The sequence below is a fragment of the Uloborus diversus genome, chromosome 3 (genome assembly GCF_026930045.1).
Source record: "Uloborus diversus isolate 005 chromosome 3, Udiv.v.3.1, whole genome shotgun sequence".
NCBI classification, from domain to species: domain Eukaryota; kingdom Metazoa; phylum Arthropoda; class Arachnida; order Araneae; family Uloboridae; genus Uloborus; species Uloborus diversus.
This window is the reverse complement of record NC_072733.1, coordinates 211,903,464-211,918,872: the sequence shown is the minus strand read 5'-3', so window position 1 is coordinate 211,918,872 and position 15,409 is coordinate 211,903,464. Positions and strand designations below refer to the sequence as shown.

Genomic DNA, 15,409 nt, shown 5'->3' with positions numbered 1-15,409 from the left:
ACATAAAATGAAGAGTTTTCAATGTGAAAATAAGAATATTTTCTAGAAGTTTGCTTCTTTAAATGCATCTTTCAATATTTAACTTGGCATTGTAATAAATAAATATATTTTAGAAACTTGCAGCAAGGTATTTTCTATTTTAGTATTTAAACTGTAAAACAATACATTTTACATGGTCATTTTAATATTTAAAAAGTATCGTATTGTATTTAAATTAATGTTATTTAAAAATTATAGATCCTGACAGGTTTTTTATACAAAGTTTCTATTAACCGAGATGTCCGACATCCGAGGCACCAGGGGCGTAGCTAAGGGGGGGGGGTTTGGGGACAACCCCCCCCCCCGAAAAGTTAGTCTCAAAAAAAAGAGAAAAAGAAGAAAGAAGAGAAAGGAAAAAATTCCATGCGATTACACACACACACACACACACATATATATATATATATATATATATATATATATATAAATAAATATATATATATATATATATATATATATATATATATATATATATATATATATATATATATATATATATAAAAAGAAGTAACCCCCCCCCCGAAAGTCGGGTCTAGCTACGCCACTGCGAGGCACTAGCGGTCCCAATTAGCTCGATAATCGAGGTTCTACTGTAATTTTAATCGGAATTATAACGTTTTCTTGGCATCACTCGCTGTTGTCATAAAACCCTCAAATGTTTCGGAAACTCATTTAAATAAAAAATATTTCGAGGCTAAACTCAACTTAACATTATAGAGTTAGGGATTTCGGCTACACGGAGTAGTTCTGAAACGAACAATTTATCGGAGTTTATTTGAAATGTACATCATCTTGCGGACTTTTCAAACTTGGCTGAATCTTTCCAAATCATAGTGTGCAGATCGTTCCATCGGATACATAATTTGGTTATGAAAGTGAAAAAACAAGCAAATTGTAATGCATAAGGTTATGAAAATAATTGCTAGTCGAGCGCTAAACATTCTAAATTAAATATGTTCAAGCTTTGTATCGTAAGATGTTCACAATAGTGTGTTAATTTGAGTGTTTAATACGTAAGCATGCAAAGAAATTGGGCTTTTTTCTAATTTTTTGTTTTCACATGTAATTCCTATTAGGTTTTTAAATCCCAATTTCTCACCAGTCATTTAAAAACGACCACACTGTTAAAAATTCAGGAAGATTTTCTGGTAATTGTTACTGTAAAATTGCATCGCTAACGCATCGCTGATTTTTACGGTAATTTTTACCGGAGAAATAAGCGATCCCAGTGCCAATTGGTTGCTGCGGCCTACCAAGGAAACCGTAAAATTTTACAGTAACATTTGATTTTTACGGAAATAGTTACTGGCAACATGGATGCCAGTAACAATTACCGTAAATTTTCCGGAAATTTTTTAACAGTGCAACAATGAGCCCATCACACACACACATTGGGATAAATGACATAATTCCTTAATTCACGGTGTCTTTTAGATTTTTTTCTTAAATAACAGCTTGCATGTTATTAAAACATTCGTGAACAATGCTCAAATATATGACCATTAAATTGCAAAGTTTCCTGGAAATCGTTTCCCGCAACAAAGTGTAAAACATTGAATCATTTTTTTTTTCAAAGCAAGGTCAACATTCCTTCTTAGATATAAGACAAAGGATTGAATGATTTTTTTTCTAACCGATGCAGGATTTTTAACAAATCTTACCTAAATTCCCACTAAATAAACTCGGTTGTTTAGATACTTGATCGTGGCTTCCATATTTCAATGAGTTCATCTATTGTTTGGGCCATTATTACCAGCTTTCTATTGTCCTTGATGCGTTGCATTCAAATAGAAAGCTAATGCAACAAGGAAGCATCATCAATGCTCAAGGTGGGAGTAATCGCCTTGTTATCTGTAATTATGGAATATTTCTTTGAATTTTATTCTGAGAAATTAAGGAAACTCATAAAAGTCAAAATATTGTTTACGCTTGGTTAATTTTAGAGAAAATTTCTATGCATACTGCGGCATTTATTATGTGCTAAGAGCTTAGCCACTTCTTAGATGACGCAAGTTAGCAATTTGAGAATATTTTTCACAACAATGCATTCCTACATTATTTTCAGTAAGATGCTGACGGGTCATTCTCCAGAAAACGTAACTTTTGAAGGCAAATATTTTTCAATTTCGAAACCTTTTGTTTTCTTTTTTTCTTTTATTCTTACATGAAAGCGAATTTAGAAGTAACCATAAACAATGACCCAGCTAAGTTCCAATTATTTTACTCATAAATTTAAAAAAAAAAAAAAAAAAACTGCCTTGTTCACGGAAATAAAAAAAAGAAAAAAAACTTTTAATATTTAAAAATTGACGTCAATTTAATATCAAAGTAGTAATTTTGTCAGTTGTGCAAATAATCAGATGTTACTCGTTATATCGCGCTTTTCGGGGGACAAAGAAAAAGAGCGATATATCCGAAAGCGCGATATAACGGAGAGCATTAAAAATAGTTATGTCTAATACACAAAAAAAAGGCATTCGTTCTTTTTGACATTAGTTTCTAATGGTTTCGATGTGGGTACTATCACACCTATTGAAATTTAAACAAGATTGAAATTTAAGTAAATTTTCACCGTCAGAAAGTTAGAATCATCAAATGGCGAATGAAGACGATCTTTCTGAGCTACCGCGAGATAAGAATGAGCATTCCAATACCCTCTTATTCCGAGTAGGTTTTCTAATACGTTTTACTTGCTGTAGAAAGGATGTGAAAAGTAAAGAAACCAGATAGTTTCCAGGAAACTATTTCGCTCGTCCAGATCATTATTCCCTTCTTTGATGCAAATCCTGGTTTGTGCAACCAAGTACAAACCTTTTCTGTACTAAAAGAAGGGCGTATGTTCTCTTCTACATGGGCTACTATGACACTTGCTTGATGTCTCTCACTCCTTGTAAAGGCAATGTATCAATACAAAAGAAGATGTCAAGTAGTTTACAGACCATCTTAAACAGAAATATACTGTGCGGATATGTACATTTGGATGACAGGAATTGCTGCTGCTTTTCTAGCGAATTCAGAAGAATTGCTTCCTTTTGTTCATTGACAAAATAGAGAAGAAAGAGACCTTCTCTGTGCAATACCATATGTTTTCAGAAATGGTTTCAAACTTAAAGCAAAGTTTTTTTTCTTATTTTAGGCTTTAATATTTCGGGAGACAGAAGAAAAGAGCGATATATCCGAATGAACGATATAACGAGGCGCGATATAACTAGGGGCTACTGTATTAAGTTCTCTTAATTAAAGTATGACTTAATTAGTAGTTTCAAATGTATGTTAAAAAAAATAGCATTTAGTAAATTTGAAGATATACTGGCAATTTATAATTTTGGTAGAATGCATATTATTGATGTATTTCCCCTCCATTTGTTATTTTCACCTCAGAAATAATGACATTGATAAGGTCTGTCACGGAGGTAAGGATCTTTCCATTAATAGAGGCCTAATAGATACATTTTTCATGGAAAATTATTTTTTCTTCGTTGCTATAATCTGCACATGTTAAGCTTATGAAAACATGTTCACTTCATTTTTTACATTAATTTACATCCCTGAAATTCAAGTTCACGGAGGTGAGAAGTTAGAATAACCACACTAAGTCTTTGAAGCAAAATCTCTATCTTCTTGTTTTCGACAAAAAAATTCACAACTTCAACTGTGGCTGAAAATAAACAAGGGGGCTGACTGCCTTGTATCATCCACTATAATATTAAAATCTGTTCGCGTCCGTCTGTCTGTCTGTCTGTCTGTCTGAAGATCGATCTCCTCGAGAACCGCTGCGAATCGAGAGTCGAACGAGATACCGATCAATTCGAAATTTTCCAAAGAAAACAATAGAACCAATCTCGTAATTGTACGACTTTAATTAGCGGAGATATTAATTAAAACGTTAATTAACATAACATTATTCAGGAATTTTTATTTCTTTCCTGTTGCCATTTTGCGTTTGAGCAAATAAAATTCTAATAATTGTTTTAAAAGAGATTTTTTTGGCTGCTGTCCAAATCTTAAAACAACGTTTCCATCCAGAATTTCATTTCAAATTAGTTTAAAATTGGTTGCTCTATTCGGATATAGCCTTTATTTTATCGTCTGTCCTTTTTTTTTATTTTTTACATTCAACGTTCTTAACTCTTTTCCTCATATAAAAGTTGTTTCTTTAGCTATGTTTATTGATTGTAGTGTAAGTTTATCATTCACCGGCCTCATATTTTGATACATTTAGGATGTGCGACTAATTATGTTTATTTTGTTGAACTTTTTCCCGTTACATGGGTGAGTTTTCGAATTGCAATAACTTTCTTTTTCTTTCCTGTTTCTATTTTTGAAATACAGTTTGTATCGTTAAAAGAACATGTTAAATTAAGATTGTTTGGATTTCTTTAAGTGAAACAGAGTTGAACAAAAAAATTGTTTTTATGGATTTTAACTAAAGCTATCTTGGAATCTGATGACTTGGTATTTAATTAATGCTTATTGGTATTTATTTAGTCTTGGTGCTTTAGTTTCACATAATCAATCAAAATGTGTGTGTCATTTTATGTAAAAAGATGATCGTAATTGTACATAAATATTTCAGATATAGTCTATCAGATTTAATTCAGTTTAAAGTGACCAGAGATTATAGTTGATAATGCATATATTTTCATCTTTTGTGCTAATTGAAAATACTCATAACTTGTATCATTGATAACTATGATTAACGTTAAAGAGAATTTTGACAAAAATATGCTCTACTGGTGTTTTACAAACCTTGCATTACGCGAATTTATTTACTTCTTAGCGCTTCTAGAAACTGATGTCAGAGTAATACAAAAACATCAATTGGACATCTCTTTCATTTTTTAAGTAGCCCGTGCAACGCCGGGCACGCAGGCTAGTGGAAAATAAAATTTGATGTCATTACTGCCATCTGTTGCTGAACAATTGCATTTAATGTTTGGGCAAAGGAGGTGCGAATTTTTTGTGTGGCAGATTTAATTATACTACTAAAACGAATTAAATCACAATAGAAAAAATTTAAATACACTCGAGCATTTAGTATTTGAGACACTTGTGAAAGGAATAATAAATAAATAAGCATATACTTTAAATTAAATAAGTTATTAAGCAACATAAACAATCACACCAGGTGTGTGACATGCCACGGAGGTTAGAATTCACATGTTGTGAACCAAAAATATACTAAAATAAAAATGATTATTAAAAAATTGTTGACTTGTTTAAATAGATATATTTTTGACGAAATTAAAAAACATTGTTAAATGAATGGTTCCTTAAAGTTTTTACTGTAAAGTGCGTGTGACTTAAAAGTTACACTTTTTGAAGAATGACCTTTACAGTTTTTTCACGATATTTTTCTTATGCTTATATTAAATTGCTTTTGTGCTCAGTGATAAAAAATATATTTCCTTAATGTTGTTTCTGTTACGTTGTGAACCAGTTAATCTATAACTAAATAATTTATTATAAAAATAAATCAATAACTAAATAACTAAATGTGTAAATAAATTATATAATGCATGAAAAGATAAACAAATAAGTATGAACACATGAAGTAGTAGCATTGAATGGCACATAACGATCATTTAATTCATGAAATACACCGCCAGCTCAGTCATTTCCAGCCGAGGACTGCAGTTTCGTGCTTATTAGTCATACATATATTATGTCATATAGTATGACATATTAGTTTCGTGCAGTCATACGGCTGGAAATGACTGAGCTGGCGGTGTATTTCATGTATTTCTGCTTTAGCCCTGGCTATTGGGCGGTATTTTACTGAATAGATCATTTAATTGTTTACGAGTGCACTGTGATTTTCTACTCATAAGATAGTGCGTAGTAAAATATCCATTTTAGAATATAAAGAGGAACAGCTTTCTGAACCTTTCAAATACATTATTTTCCCCAGAGACGGAGTTGACCAACCCCAGACCCCTTTTAATGTTGGGCCCGGTTATTACGATGTCGCTGTATGACGTATTCTTTTTGAGCACGCTCAGCTGCATACATATCCTTTATGTTATTCGTTTAAAATATACTTGTTTATACTTTTTTTTCTGGAGTCAAACAGTCCAATAATTGTTCTGTGTAAAATTTTTACTACTTGTGTAAAATTAATTTGTAAATATTTCTGTTAATACATATTTGTGTTTGTACTCCATACTAAACCAATTAAAAAACACTGCGGACAGTGCCTTTGGCGCTCTTTAGTGTGAATTTTAACACTAACTTGTGTTGAACTATAGTCAAGATTTTCTTAATATTTTGTTATGAAGTTTGTAATTTATGTTTTATAATTTGTAAGTTTTTTTAACTTTACTTTTTTAATTTTGCTTACTGTTATGTATGTGTATTTTGTTTGTTAATAAATTTTATCTTTTTTTTATCTTATCTTGTAATGGATGTAAAAATGATAAATTATAAATTTTATTGAGTTTCATACCGTAGTTTAATTTCCTTAATTTTGCTTTAAGGAATCCCGTTATTCTCGCACATTTCGGCCCGGGATGGACATGAATCTGTATGCAACGAAGAAAAGTGTTGCACAGGGCATGATGGACATTGCATTGTTGACGGCAAATGCATCTCAACTCAAGTACATTCTCAAGGATGGAGATGCCGGACGTTTTTATTTGGTCAATGTGATATGCATTACCATTTCCATCATATTGCAGGTGGGTATTTCATTTTTTTTAATGCAGAGACACTTAAAAAGAACTTAACCATTCGGCAGCGCATCAATATGTTACTCAATTGTTTTAATACTCGCGCGAATATATAAAAATTCTTAAATTGTTAGCGAAGGAAAATAGAACCCGAGGGAAAAAAAAAACTGTTTTGAATCCGATGTGCATTTCATGTTGTGTTGACGACTCCACAGAAAAGCTTGTTTTGAATCCTATCATACCAAGAAGCAGCATTGCAATTTGATTTTACTAATTTTCAAGAAACTAACTGACGTTAGAATAAGTTTTAATTGGGCACAATAATTCATGAATCGAAATAGTTTTCCCCCGGAACTACGATACATTTTTTTAACTCCATGATTTCTTCCTATGCCATATTTTTTTTTAATCAAGAAATAGTCTTGTGAAATAAGTCATCATCTTTTCCAGAATAAATTCAGCTTCCGAACTCCTAATTTTGTTTAAAATAGATTTAAATTTTGTCGTGAGAAAGCAGAACAGTTGAGTGATAAAATTCCTCGAAACATTAGGGTTATGTACTTATATTATTGTCGAATGTCTTAAAAATAAAATTTAGTAAATACCCCAATAGAGCTTCATGAATATCATCGAATACATGATCTTAGTCTCATGAGCTGCTAAATTATATTTTCATACATATTATTGGAATAGCAATAGTACATGCAGCAAAAGTATGGTTTCCAGAACTTTCTGTATCTAGTCGTAAAAAATAGAAACAATTAAAAGACGTTTTCTTCTCAAAATTTCAAAATTCTTCTAAACCGTTTCTCATCATGCAAAATTAATATTTTCATCAGAAGTTTATCTTTTAGAGCTAAAATTGAAGTACAAAGTAGGGGAGGGTGGCCCAACGCAGGTAGGTTTTCGAAGAACGCTCGGACAAAGTAGTTTTTGGACTTTTATCGCAACAGTTTTTGTTTCATTTCCTAGCAGGGTTCCTGATCTTCAAAACAAAAAGTGATTTTTGTATTATTTCACACCCAATATTTATTTATTATCAAACTTTAGAAACTTTAAAAAACCCGCTTTACCTTACCAGGGAGCCCAAAGCGGGTAAGTTTAACTAATTGTGATTTGGTACAATTGCCAATCAAATATGAAGTTAAAAATGATTAAAATAGTTGACTATTTACCTGCCATTATAATATATATGTATATAAAACAGTTGTACTTATCCAATTTAAAGTCAGCACATTTGTTTAAAAAACATAACTAACTAATTAAATTATGGACTAATTGCTATCCTAAAAAATAACTTTTTAAAGTTATACTTATCGTACTGAAGTAGAAAATCTAAGTCAGCACACGAGTCACGAAATTATAAATAATTATATGATTAAATCCTATATCTGCTTGTTCGAAGGCACGTTTTTTTATTTCAATAATTATAACCTCAAATTTTAAAATGAAAGAAACGAAATGACTATCGTAGTATGTAGGTGGATGGTGTCAGAATAATGTAATATTATTGACAATCTAAAAAATAAGCTGGTATTCGATTAATCACAAGTTACAACACTTCATTTTTCTTTAGAAATGTATCTTTTTTTTATTTTAAGCCCGATTGTGCCATGCCACTTCACTGCTGCTTCGCTGGGACTGGTAAAACTCGGGGGGGTTTCTGTTAACATGACATACGTATGCATCGCCGCTTACCCACTATGGGGGAGCATACGAAGGCCTACCCGCTTTGAGCGACACTCCCTATATTTCTCCTAATTGATAAAATTAAATAGCAATGTAAAAAATATAAAGAAAACTATTACACCAACGACTACACCATTGAAAAGGAGTGCTTATTGTTCCAAGTAACACACATACCGTAAAAACGTTTCATAATCGTTTTAAAATGATTGTCACATCATTAACACCCATTTTACAACATTTACGAAACAAATTGTGTTTCAAAACATAATATTCTTTCAGTTTGAATTAATTTAAATATTTCAATTAAATTGATATTAAGTTATAACTATAAAATGTAATTCTATTACAAAACAAGACTGAATTTTTATCGAACTGACGAAATCTTAAATACTTTTCACACTACAGGAGATGGAACATCTGTGAACTCTATCTAGTGATTAAAATTGGTACTCCAGGAAGGCGGCATAAGAGAGATTATATTTGATTGACCAAAGAACTTTGTGAGAATTGAAATGTACAAGCGAATAGCTTTTTAACGCGTTCATATAAAGCAAGCGGCGGTAACGCCTCTAAAAGTGCGTGTAAACTAAAAGAGTGTGTAAGATTTTTTTCATATGTGGAAAAAAAAAGTTACATTTGAACATTGTTTTATGGGGAGAAAGTTACTGTTATGCCTCATGTAAGAAAGAGGGAAAGATAAAAGACAACCAGACGTGTATAACTTTGACGAACGTAGAATTGAAGCGGAATGAGATTGCGGTATATCCTATAGCAGGGGTCGGCAAGTAATTTTAGCTGGGGTCCGGATACTTTTGAAAATTTTTATCGAGGTTCATAAACTATCCTATTCTTCACTAACCATTAAAAACTGAAATCAATCTTCTAAAATACTAGAAAAAGTAATGAAAGTCGCCCCTAAAGATGTTATTACCTGCAAAAAAAATTTCAAAGCAATGTAGTTGAGTAGTTCATACTTTCAAAATATCTTTGGCGCACCTATTTTTGACCTTCCGCGATCCGCCAGACTTAGAGTAGTATTGTTTCATAGTTTGGTCGAGATCCCATGTTTGTCGCCAGAGTAGGAAACCGATGTGTTCATGAGGGCTGGTCAGAGTTCATGTCAAGCGTCGTTCAGAGTTTCATCGAACCAAAACACCAACAACCGATGGAATAGTTATGTTATTCGCATGATTTTTAGGGATGACAAAGCCACGTCATGAAGATCAGGTCAATAAAGTATCGTTAATAAGACAAGCAAGTTTCTGTATGGACAGGCGACGACATTTGAAGGATCTGCAGCAACAAAGAGTTAACTCCATTTTTTGATTGTTGGGAAATCTCCTGGAGTTAACTGCATGTTGCCTCAAGCGAATGCAGCAGCTAACTCATTCCAGCGAACAACTTGAGAACTATCAACAGGAAATAACTCCTTGTTGAACAAAATGAACTTGAGAACTATCAAACGGAGATAACTCCCTGTTGAACCAAACGACCAAAAAAATGGAGTTAACTCTTTGTTGCTGCAAACCCTTCATTTGCAGTACTGCAAACTGTCAGCACGTTAGCAATAGCTTGGGTATTTTTTTTACACAGCCATCATTGGCAGGAACGCATTCAATGGTTGGATGAACGTGGACGTAAGGGTCTTGTCATGCTTTGGGACGAATCCCGGTTATTTATGCATTATCATGATTACTGCGTCCGTGTGTATTAGAGTCACTGCTACATTGGCGAATTACATTCGATATCATCATTCCGACTCATCACCTAAAGTGATGATATATGTTGCCATTAATTTCACGTCTCGAACCTCTTGCTAGCGGAAAACTTTGAACAGCATCCATTAAGTTTCAGATGTGTTGAGATCCATGTCCATACCTCATCTTTGAGGTCACTGCATCGCTACGTTGCAGATAATCAATGCACTACCGCATGTTGCACGTGCAGTCCTGTACTAAAAAGTAGGGAGTTAGGAAGAAAAGTTTTTTTTTCGTATATTTTTGTTTCTGTTTTTCCTGCAATGTCGCTTTTTATGTACTTAATTAAACTTATGAATCCTTTTAAGCTTTGTTTAACGTTATTTTTTCAATTGATATAATATTTCAAACTTTTTTTCTCAGCTTGTCGTTGGAGTTCTGCTAATACTGAATACCCGATACAACATCAACCTGATCAGTCATCAGTCAAGAGCAGAAATGATCAACAACCTCACTATCATCGGCATTTTCCTCATCACAGTATCTAATGTATTTGTGTCTGCATTTGGAACGCCTCCTAGATAAAGGAGGCTAATAATGTCCTTCAATTTTCGTCAATTCGTACTGTAATTACATTTTATACTGGTCTTTGTGAGAAATACATTTTTCTTAAATAAACATTTTTTTCCCTACAGTTAAAATTATTGTATCGAGGAATGAAAAGAATAATTAAAATCTATTAACATTCGTTTTGAGTAAAGCCTCAAAAGAGTCGCTTGATCTGCTCGAAATTCAATGTGATGCTTTGATTTACTCTCCTCCACGTTTAAACACACCTATACATTATTGAATGTCTACATTTTCCCGGTAATATACATTTTAAAGCAAGCTATTATTTGAAAGCTTATTTCTCACTAATATCTACTTTCCCATGTTTTCGAGTGGTGCTTCTTGGAAGGAAGTTTTCCTTTTAAATCTACAAAGATTTATAGATCCTCAGCAGCACTTCATTTCCGCACGCAAAATAATCTTGCAGAATTGCTTTATTTCAGATTATGAAAAAAATAGAGTCCCGCTGTGAGCTCATTTTATTATCCTGTTTTTGGTATACAGGGAGTCCTGCTAAAGCTAAGGAACCTTTATGTGACAACAAATAAGTGGTGCATATGCTTATGTACTTTTTCCTGCACGGCATTATCATCATAATATCTGAATAGAAAATGCACTATATGTAGAACTCGTTGACACACATTTTTGAGCACAGAATATATTTTCTCTATCCCCTGCTTTTCTGACATCAGAAGATATTATCTTTTCTTCCTAAAAACGAAGAACAACCTTTAGCCTAACCTCATTCCATCCCATTTTTCATTGGTAAAACTTTCCTTAAGGTTAATGTTGATAGATAGAAATGTTAAACTTTTTTCTTCTTTTAAATTCATAGTAGGGTAAATGATTAGTTATGGGCACCAATCAGTAATGGACAGGTTAGTCTTGCCTTGTCAATATCAAGTTTGTAGTCGATATTCCAGGAACACCATCAGTGGATTCTCAAAACATCATTTTTTAAGAACATATCGCTACATTTTTTCCAATTTTAAGTTTTAATCTACATAGTGGTTCATTATAATTAATGCTTCTCAGTCACCAACGCGACCTTTTATAGCCTTTAACTTTCTTTCTTAAGGACCTGACATTGTTCACTATAATAGGATATATATAGATTGGAGTTTTTTTCGTATGTACTTATTTCTTAGCTTTTTTCTCTTATATAGATATATTTTTACTATCAATTAAGATATATTCACTGGTAAAAAATTTCCGGAAAATTTACGGTAATTGTTACTGGCATCCATGTTGCCCAGTAACTATTACCGTAAAAATCAAATGTTACTGTAAAATTTTACGGTATCCTCGGTAGGCCGCAGCAACCAATTGGCGCTGGGATCACTTATTTCTCCGGTATAAATTACCGTAAAAATCAGCTATGCGTTAATCCGTCATTTTACAGTAACAATTACCAGAAAATCTTCCTGAATTTTTAACAGTGTTTGAATTGCAATCATTTAAGATCCTTTCAAGTTTGCTAGTCAATTAAAAGGAAATATTTTAGTTATGGTCACATATGACCCTAATTTAGTTTTGGCCATTCTTGCTCCAAATTATTCTTTAGGGTTGATGATAAAACAATAGCTAAATTTAGGAAACGATAAATGAAAAATGCAGCGGTAGAATAGTTTCATTTATTTTAGTTATTTATTTCCGCTGTTGTTGTTCAGGCGAACCTTTCAAAAGCGATTTGGCAGTTATCTAGTTTTTGATTTTAATGTTGCTCAAATTGATAAGTCACGATATTTAGAATTTGATTATATGTAAAGTAAGAAAAATAAGCATAAATGAATGTTGAACATTATTTTTTTGTGTATTTCTTGAAAATAATTGAATTCAGGTAGCTTGGCAATTTCTCTTTTTTATATGATCATAACTAAGCTAGTGGGAGCGTAACTGGTCAAACCAGTGCCTTCCAGTTTATTTTAAAAATATATGCAGTTTATAACTAAAAGCTAATGAAAATATCACAGCTAAAATGTAGGGGAAGCTGCTGTACCCACGGACAAAATTTACTTTTCAATTTTTGCTGGTCTCTGGGAACAGATAATCGATCGGAAAAATTTGCTGGCAGAATCTACAACTTATCATCTAATTTGGCAATTTTTGTCAATTGAAAATCTTAAAGCTTTCAACTTCAAAAAAAATTTCTTAAAAAACATCCTTTTTGTCCGTGGGTAAAATACCCCGTTCACCCCGCGGACAGTGTCTTTGTACCCATGAACATTACAAAAAATTAATATATAAATAGGTCTGAGGAACTCAATTATACTCAATACATTTTAGTAGGCCATTTTATATTGAAATACTTCAAACGTCCGTTGACAATAACATCAAATAAAATATCCAACAGAATTTAAACTTGAAAATTAATCGAAGGTTTTTTTCCCATTTTAAAAATTTTCCTTAATTTTTAACATCAGTGAACTCTTTAAAAAAGTTATTACTCTTAAGAGAGTTAATGATGTTATGAATAATAAATATATTTTTAAACAAAAAGATAACTAGAGTCACTGTGTTATGGCTCTCTATGTACCTACATAATAACCAGAATTTATACGCAAATGAAACCTCTAACCAAAATTAACCCATTTACAAAAAACTCAGTTTAGATTAAACCAGCAAAAATCTATAAAAGTCGAACTCAAATGGAAACAGGCGGGATTGACGGTCTGTAGACCCTACAACAGGTAGGGCTTACTTCAACATTATATCTTCAAGCCCTACTTCAAATCCATCATCAATGTTGAAAGCAAATTTCGGACGTTGATGACAAGGCACCATTTTGAGGTACTTCATATTGTAAGAAGAGTCACGTGTGATCCAAGGAGACTAAAAAATTGCCGTCCATTGGTATGGTTATGTGTCCTTGGGTACAAACGTACGCCATTTGGTTTTGCAAGCCAAAGCAAGCAACATCGACAGGACCACAGTTTTACAACATTAAAAATCAGAAACAAAACCTTCAAAATGTATGGAGTCATGATACTTACAACAAAAATCCACGACGGATGAAAAAAAAAAAGAAATTGCTCATGTTTTTTTTTTTACTTAGATCCTTCTAAAACCGAAAAAATGTGATAGAATCTTAACTGTTCGTTTGAGGGCGTTGAAACTTTTTGGGGTAACGAAGAGGGCTGTGACACACATTGAACCCCAATTAGGATCTCTCTCGACGATACCCGGAATTTCCCGACCAACGTCCGTAGGTACAACCGTCCGTGGGGGCAGCAACTTGCCCTACAATTTCTAAGTTCTATTATCTAGCAATTAGTTTTTCCATGAGCAAATATTTGAATCCAAAATTTTAAAAGACCCATAAGCATACCCAAACTAGTTATTTACCTTATCATTCTACAAATACTACATATAGTGTGTCGACTTCCGGTCGAAGTGCAGAACAGAAAAACGTCCTCGTGTTCTTTTGTCAATAAAAAATAAAACTACCAAGCAACTTGATGTGCGCTTGACTAAGTACCAAAATTAAATAAAATGGTAATTCGTGCAACAAGTTCTCACGTATTGTAACGTTTAAATATAAGAATTCATTAACAAAAAAAGGAGCAGATCAATATCTATTCTTAATTTGTTATGTTCAAGTGCAAATATTAAAAATATTAGACAATGAGCAAATAAGGTTTAAATACATGTTTTCCACCAATTTTAGCCTTGAGGAAACTTTGTATAAACGATAATGCAGCATTTCTTCCTAAATTATTATTATTATAATCACTTTTGGTATCTTCTTCAGCAGCTAAAACGTATTTGTATTAGCCTGACAATTTCGGAATCGAGAATGTACTGCATTGTCAAATTTTATCGTCAAGCTGAAAGTCGATGTCTTTGTTGTCAGTAATGCTAATAATTTTAGTATCCCCCCTCCCCCCTGCCAGGGTTCCTTAAGGTTTTTTAGAAAACCTATGAAATGTTACTTCATATTTTAATTTAAAAAACTTATATATATATATATATATATATATATATATATATATATATATATATATATATATATATATATATATATATATATATATATATATATATATATATATATATATATATATATACTTGCTTGAAATCTGATAATTTGCGTAATCATTACCCTTTTTGTAGTGAAGTGTCAAAATATTTTATTTTCATAGAGCTTGTTCAGTCGTATTTTACACCGCTGTGTTCTCGAAAATGCAAATTGGGTAGCAAAACGGAAGAGCCTACTTTATTTCAATAAGACGAAGCGTAATTTTGTATTTTGATAAAAACTGCTACACACACACACAACGGAGTACGTCATCTTTTTTTAAACAACAAAACAGATTATCTATCATTCAAGAAGACTAAAACAGCAAGCCGTGTAGTCCACAGTAAAGAGAGTTAAATTTATTTTGAAAACTTTAGGCACTTGAGTTTCAACTCAGGAAATCTAGTGAGAAAGATAATAGGATGTGACGAGAAAAGGACTTAGCTTTGGTGTCAGTTAACGATTTCATGTATACTAATTGGTGTTTTCAATAATCAAAGAAATTTCATCAAAATAGTCTTAATATTTATTTTTTTAAGAAAACAAGAGTTTGAAAATTCGAATAAGAAAAGTTAATTTAACTTGAGCATTTTTAAGTATTAGGCTGAGTATGACAACTGCTATTTATGTCTTCAAAATAATACATTATCACTCGAATTAAAACATCGAATTTTTTTTTTTTTTTTTTT

At 32.2% G+C, this 15,409-nt stretch overlaps 1 protein-coding gene across 1 annotated transcript in view; it reads left to right on the top strand.

Moving 5' to 3' along the window:
- The window catches only part of LOC129218678 (ninjurin-2-like), a 49,020-nt gene extending 38,232 nt beyond the window's left edge, over positions 1 to 10,788 (top strand). The window contains exons 2-3 of the mRNA XM_054852998.1: positions 6,516 to 6,716; positions 10,517 to 10,788. Coding sequence (XP_054708973.1) covers positions 6,516 to 6,716; positions 10,517 to 10,678 — 363 coding nt within the window. The 3' untranslated portion in view covers positions 10,679 to 10,788. The remainder of the gene's footprint in view (positions 1 to 6,515; positions 6,717 to 10,516) is intronic.
- Positions 10,789 to 15,409: the final 4,621 nt, after the last annotated feature.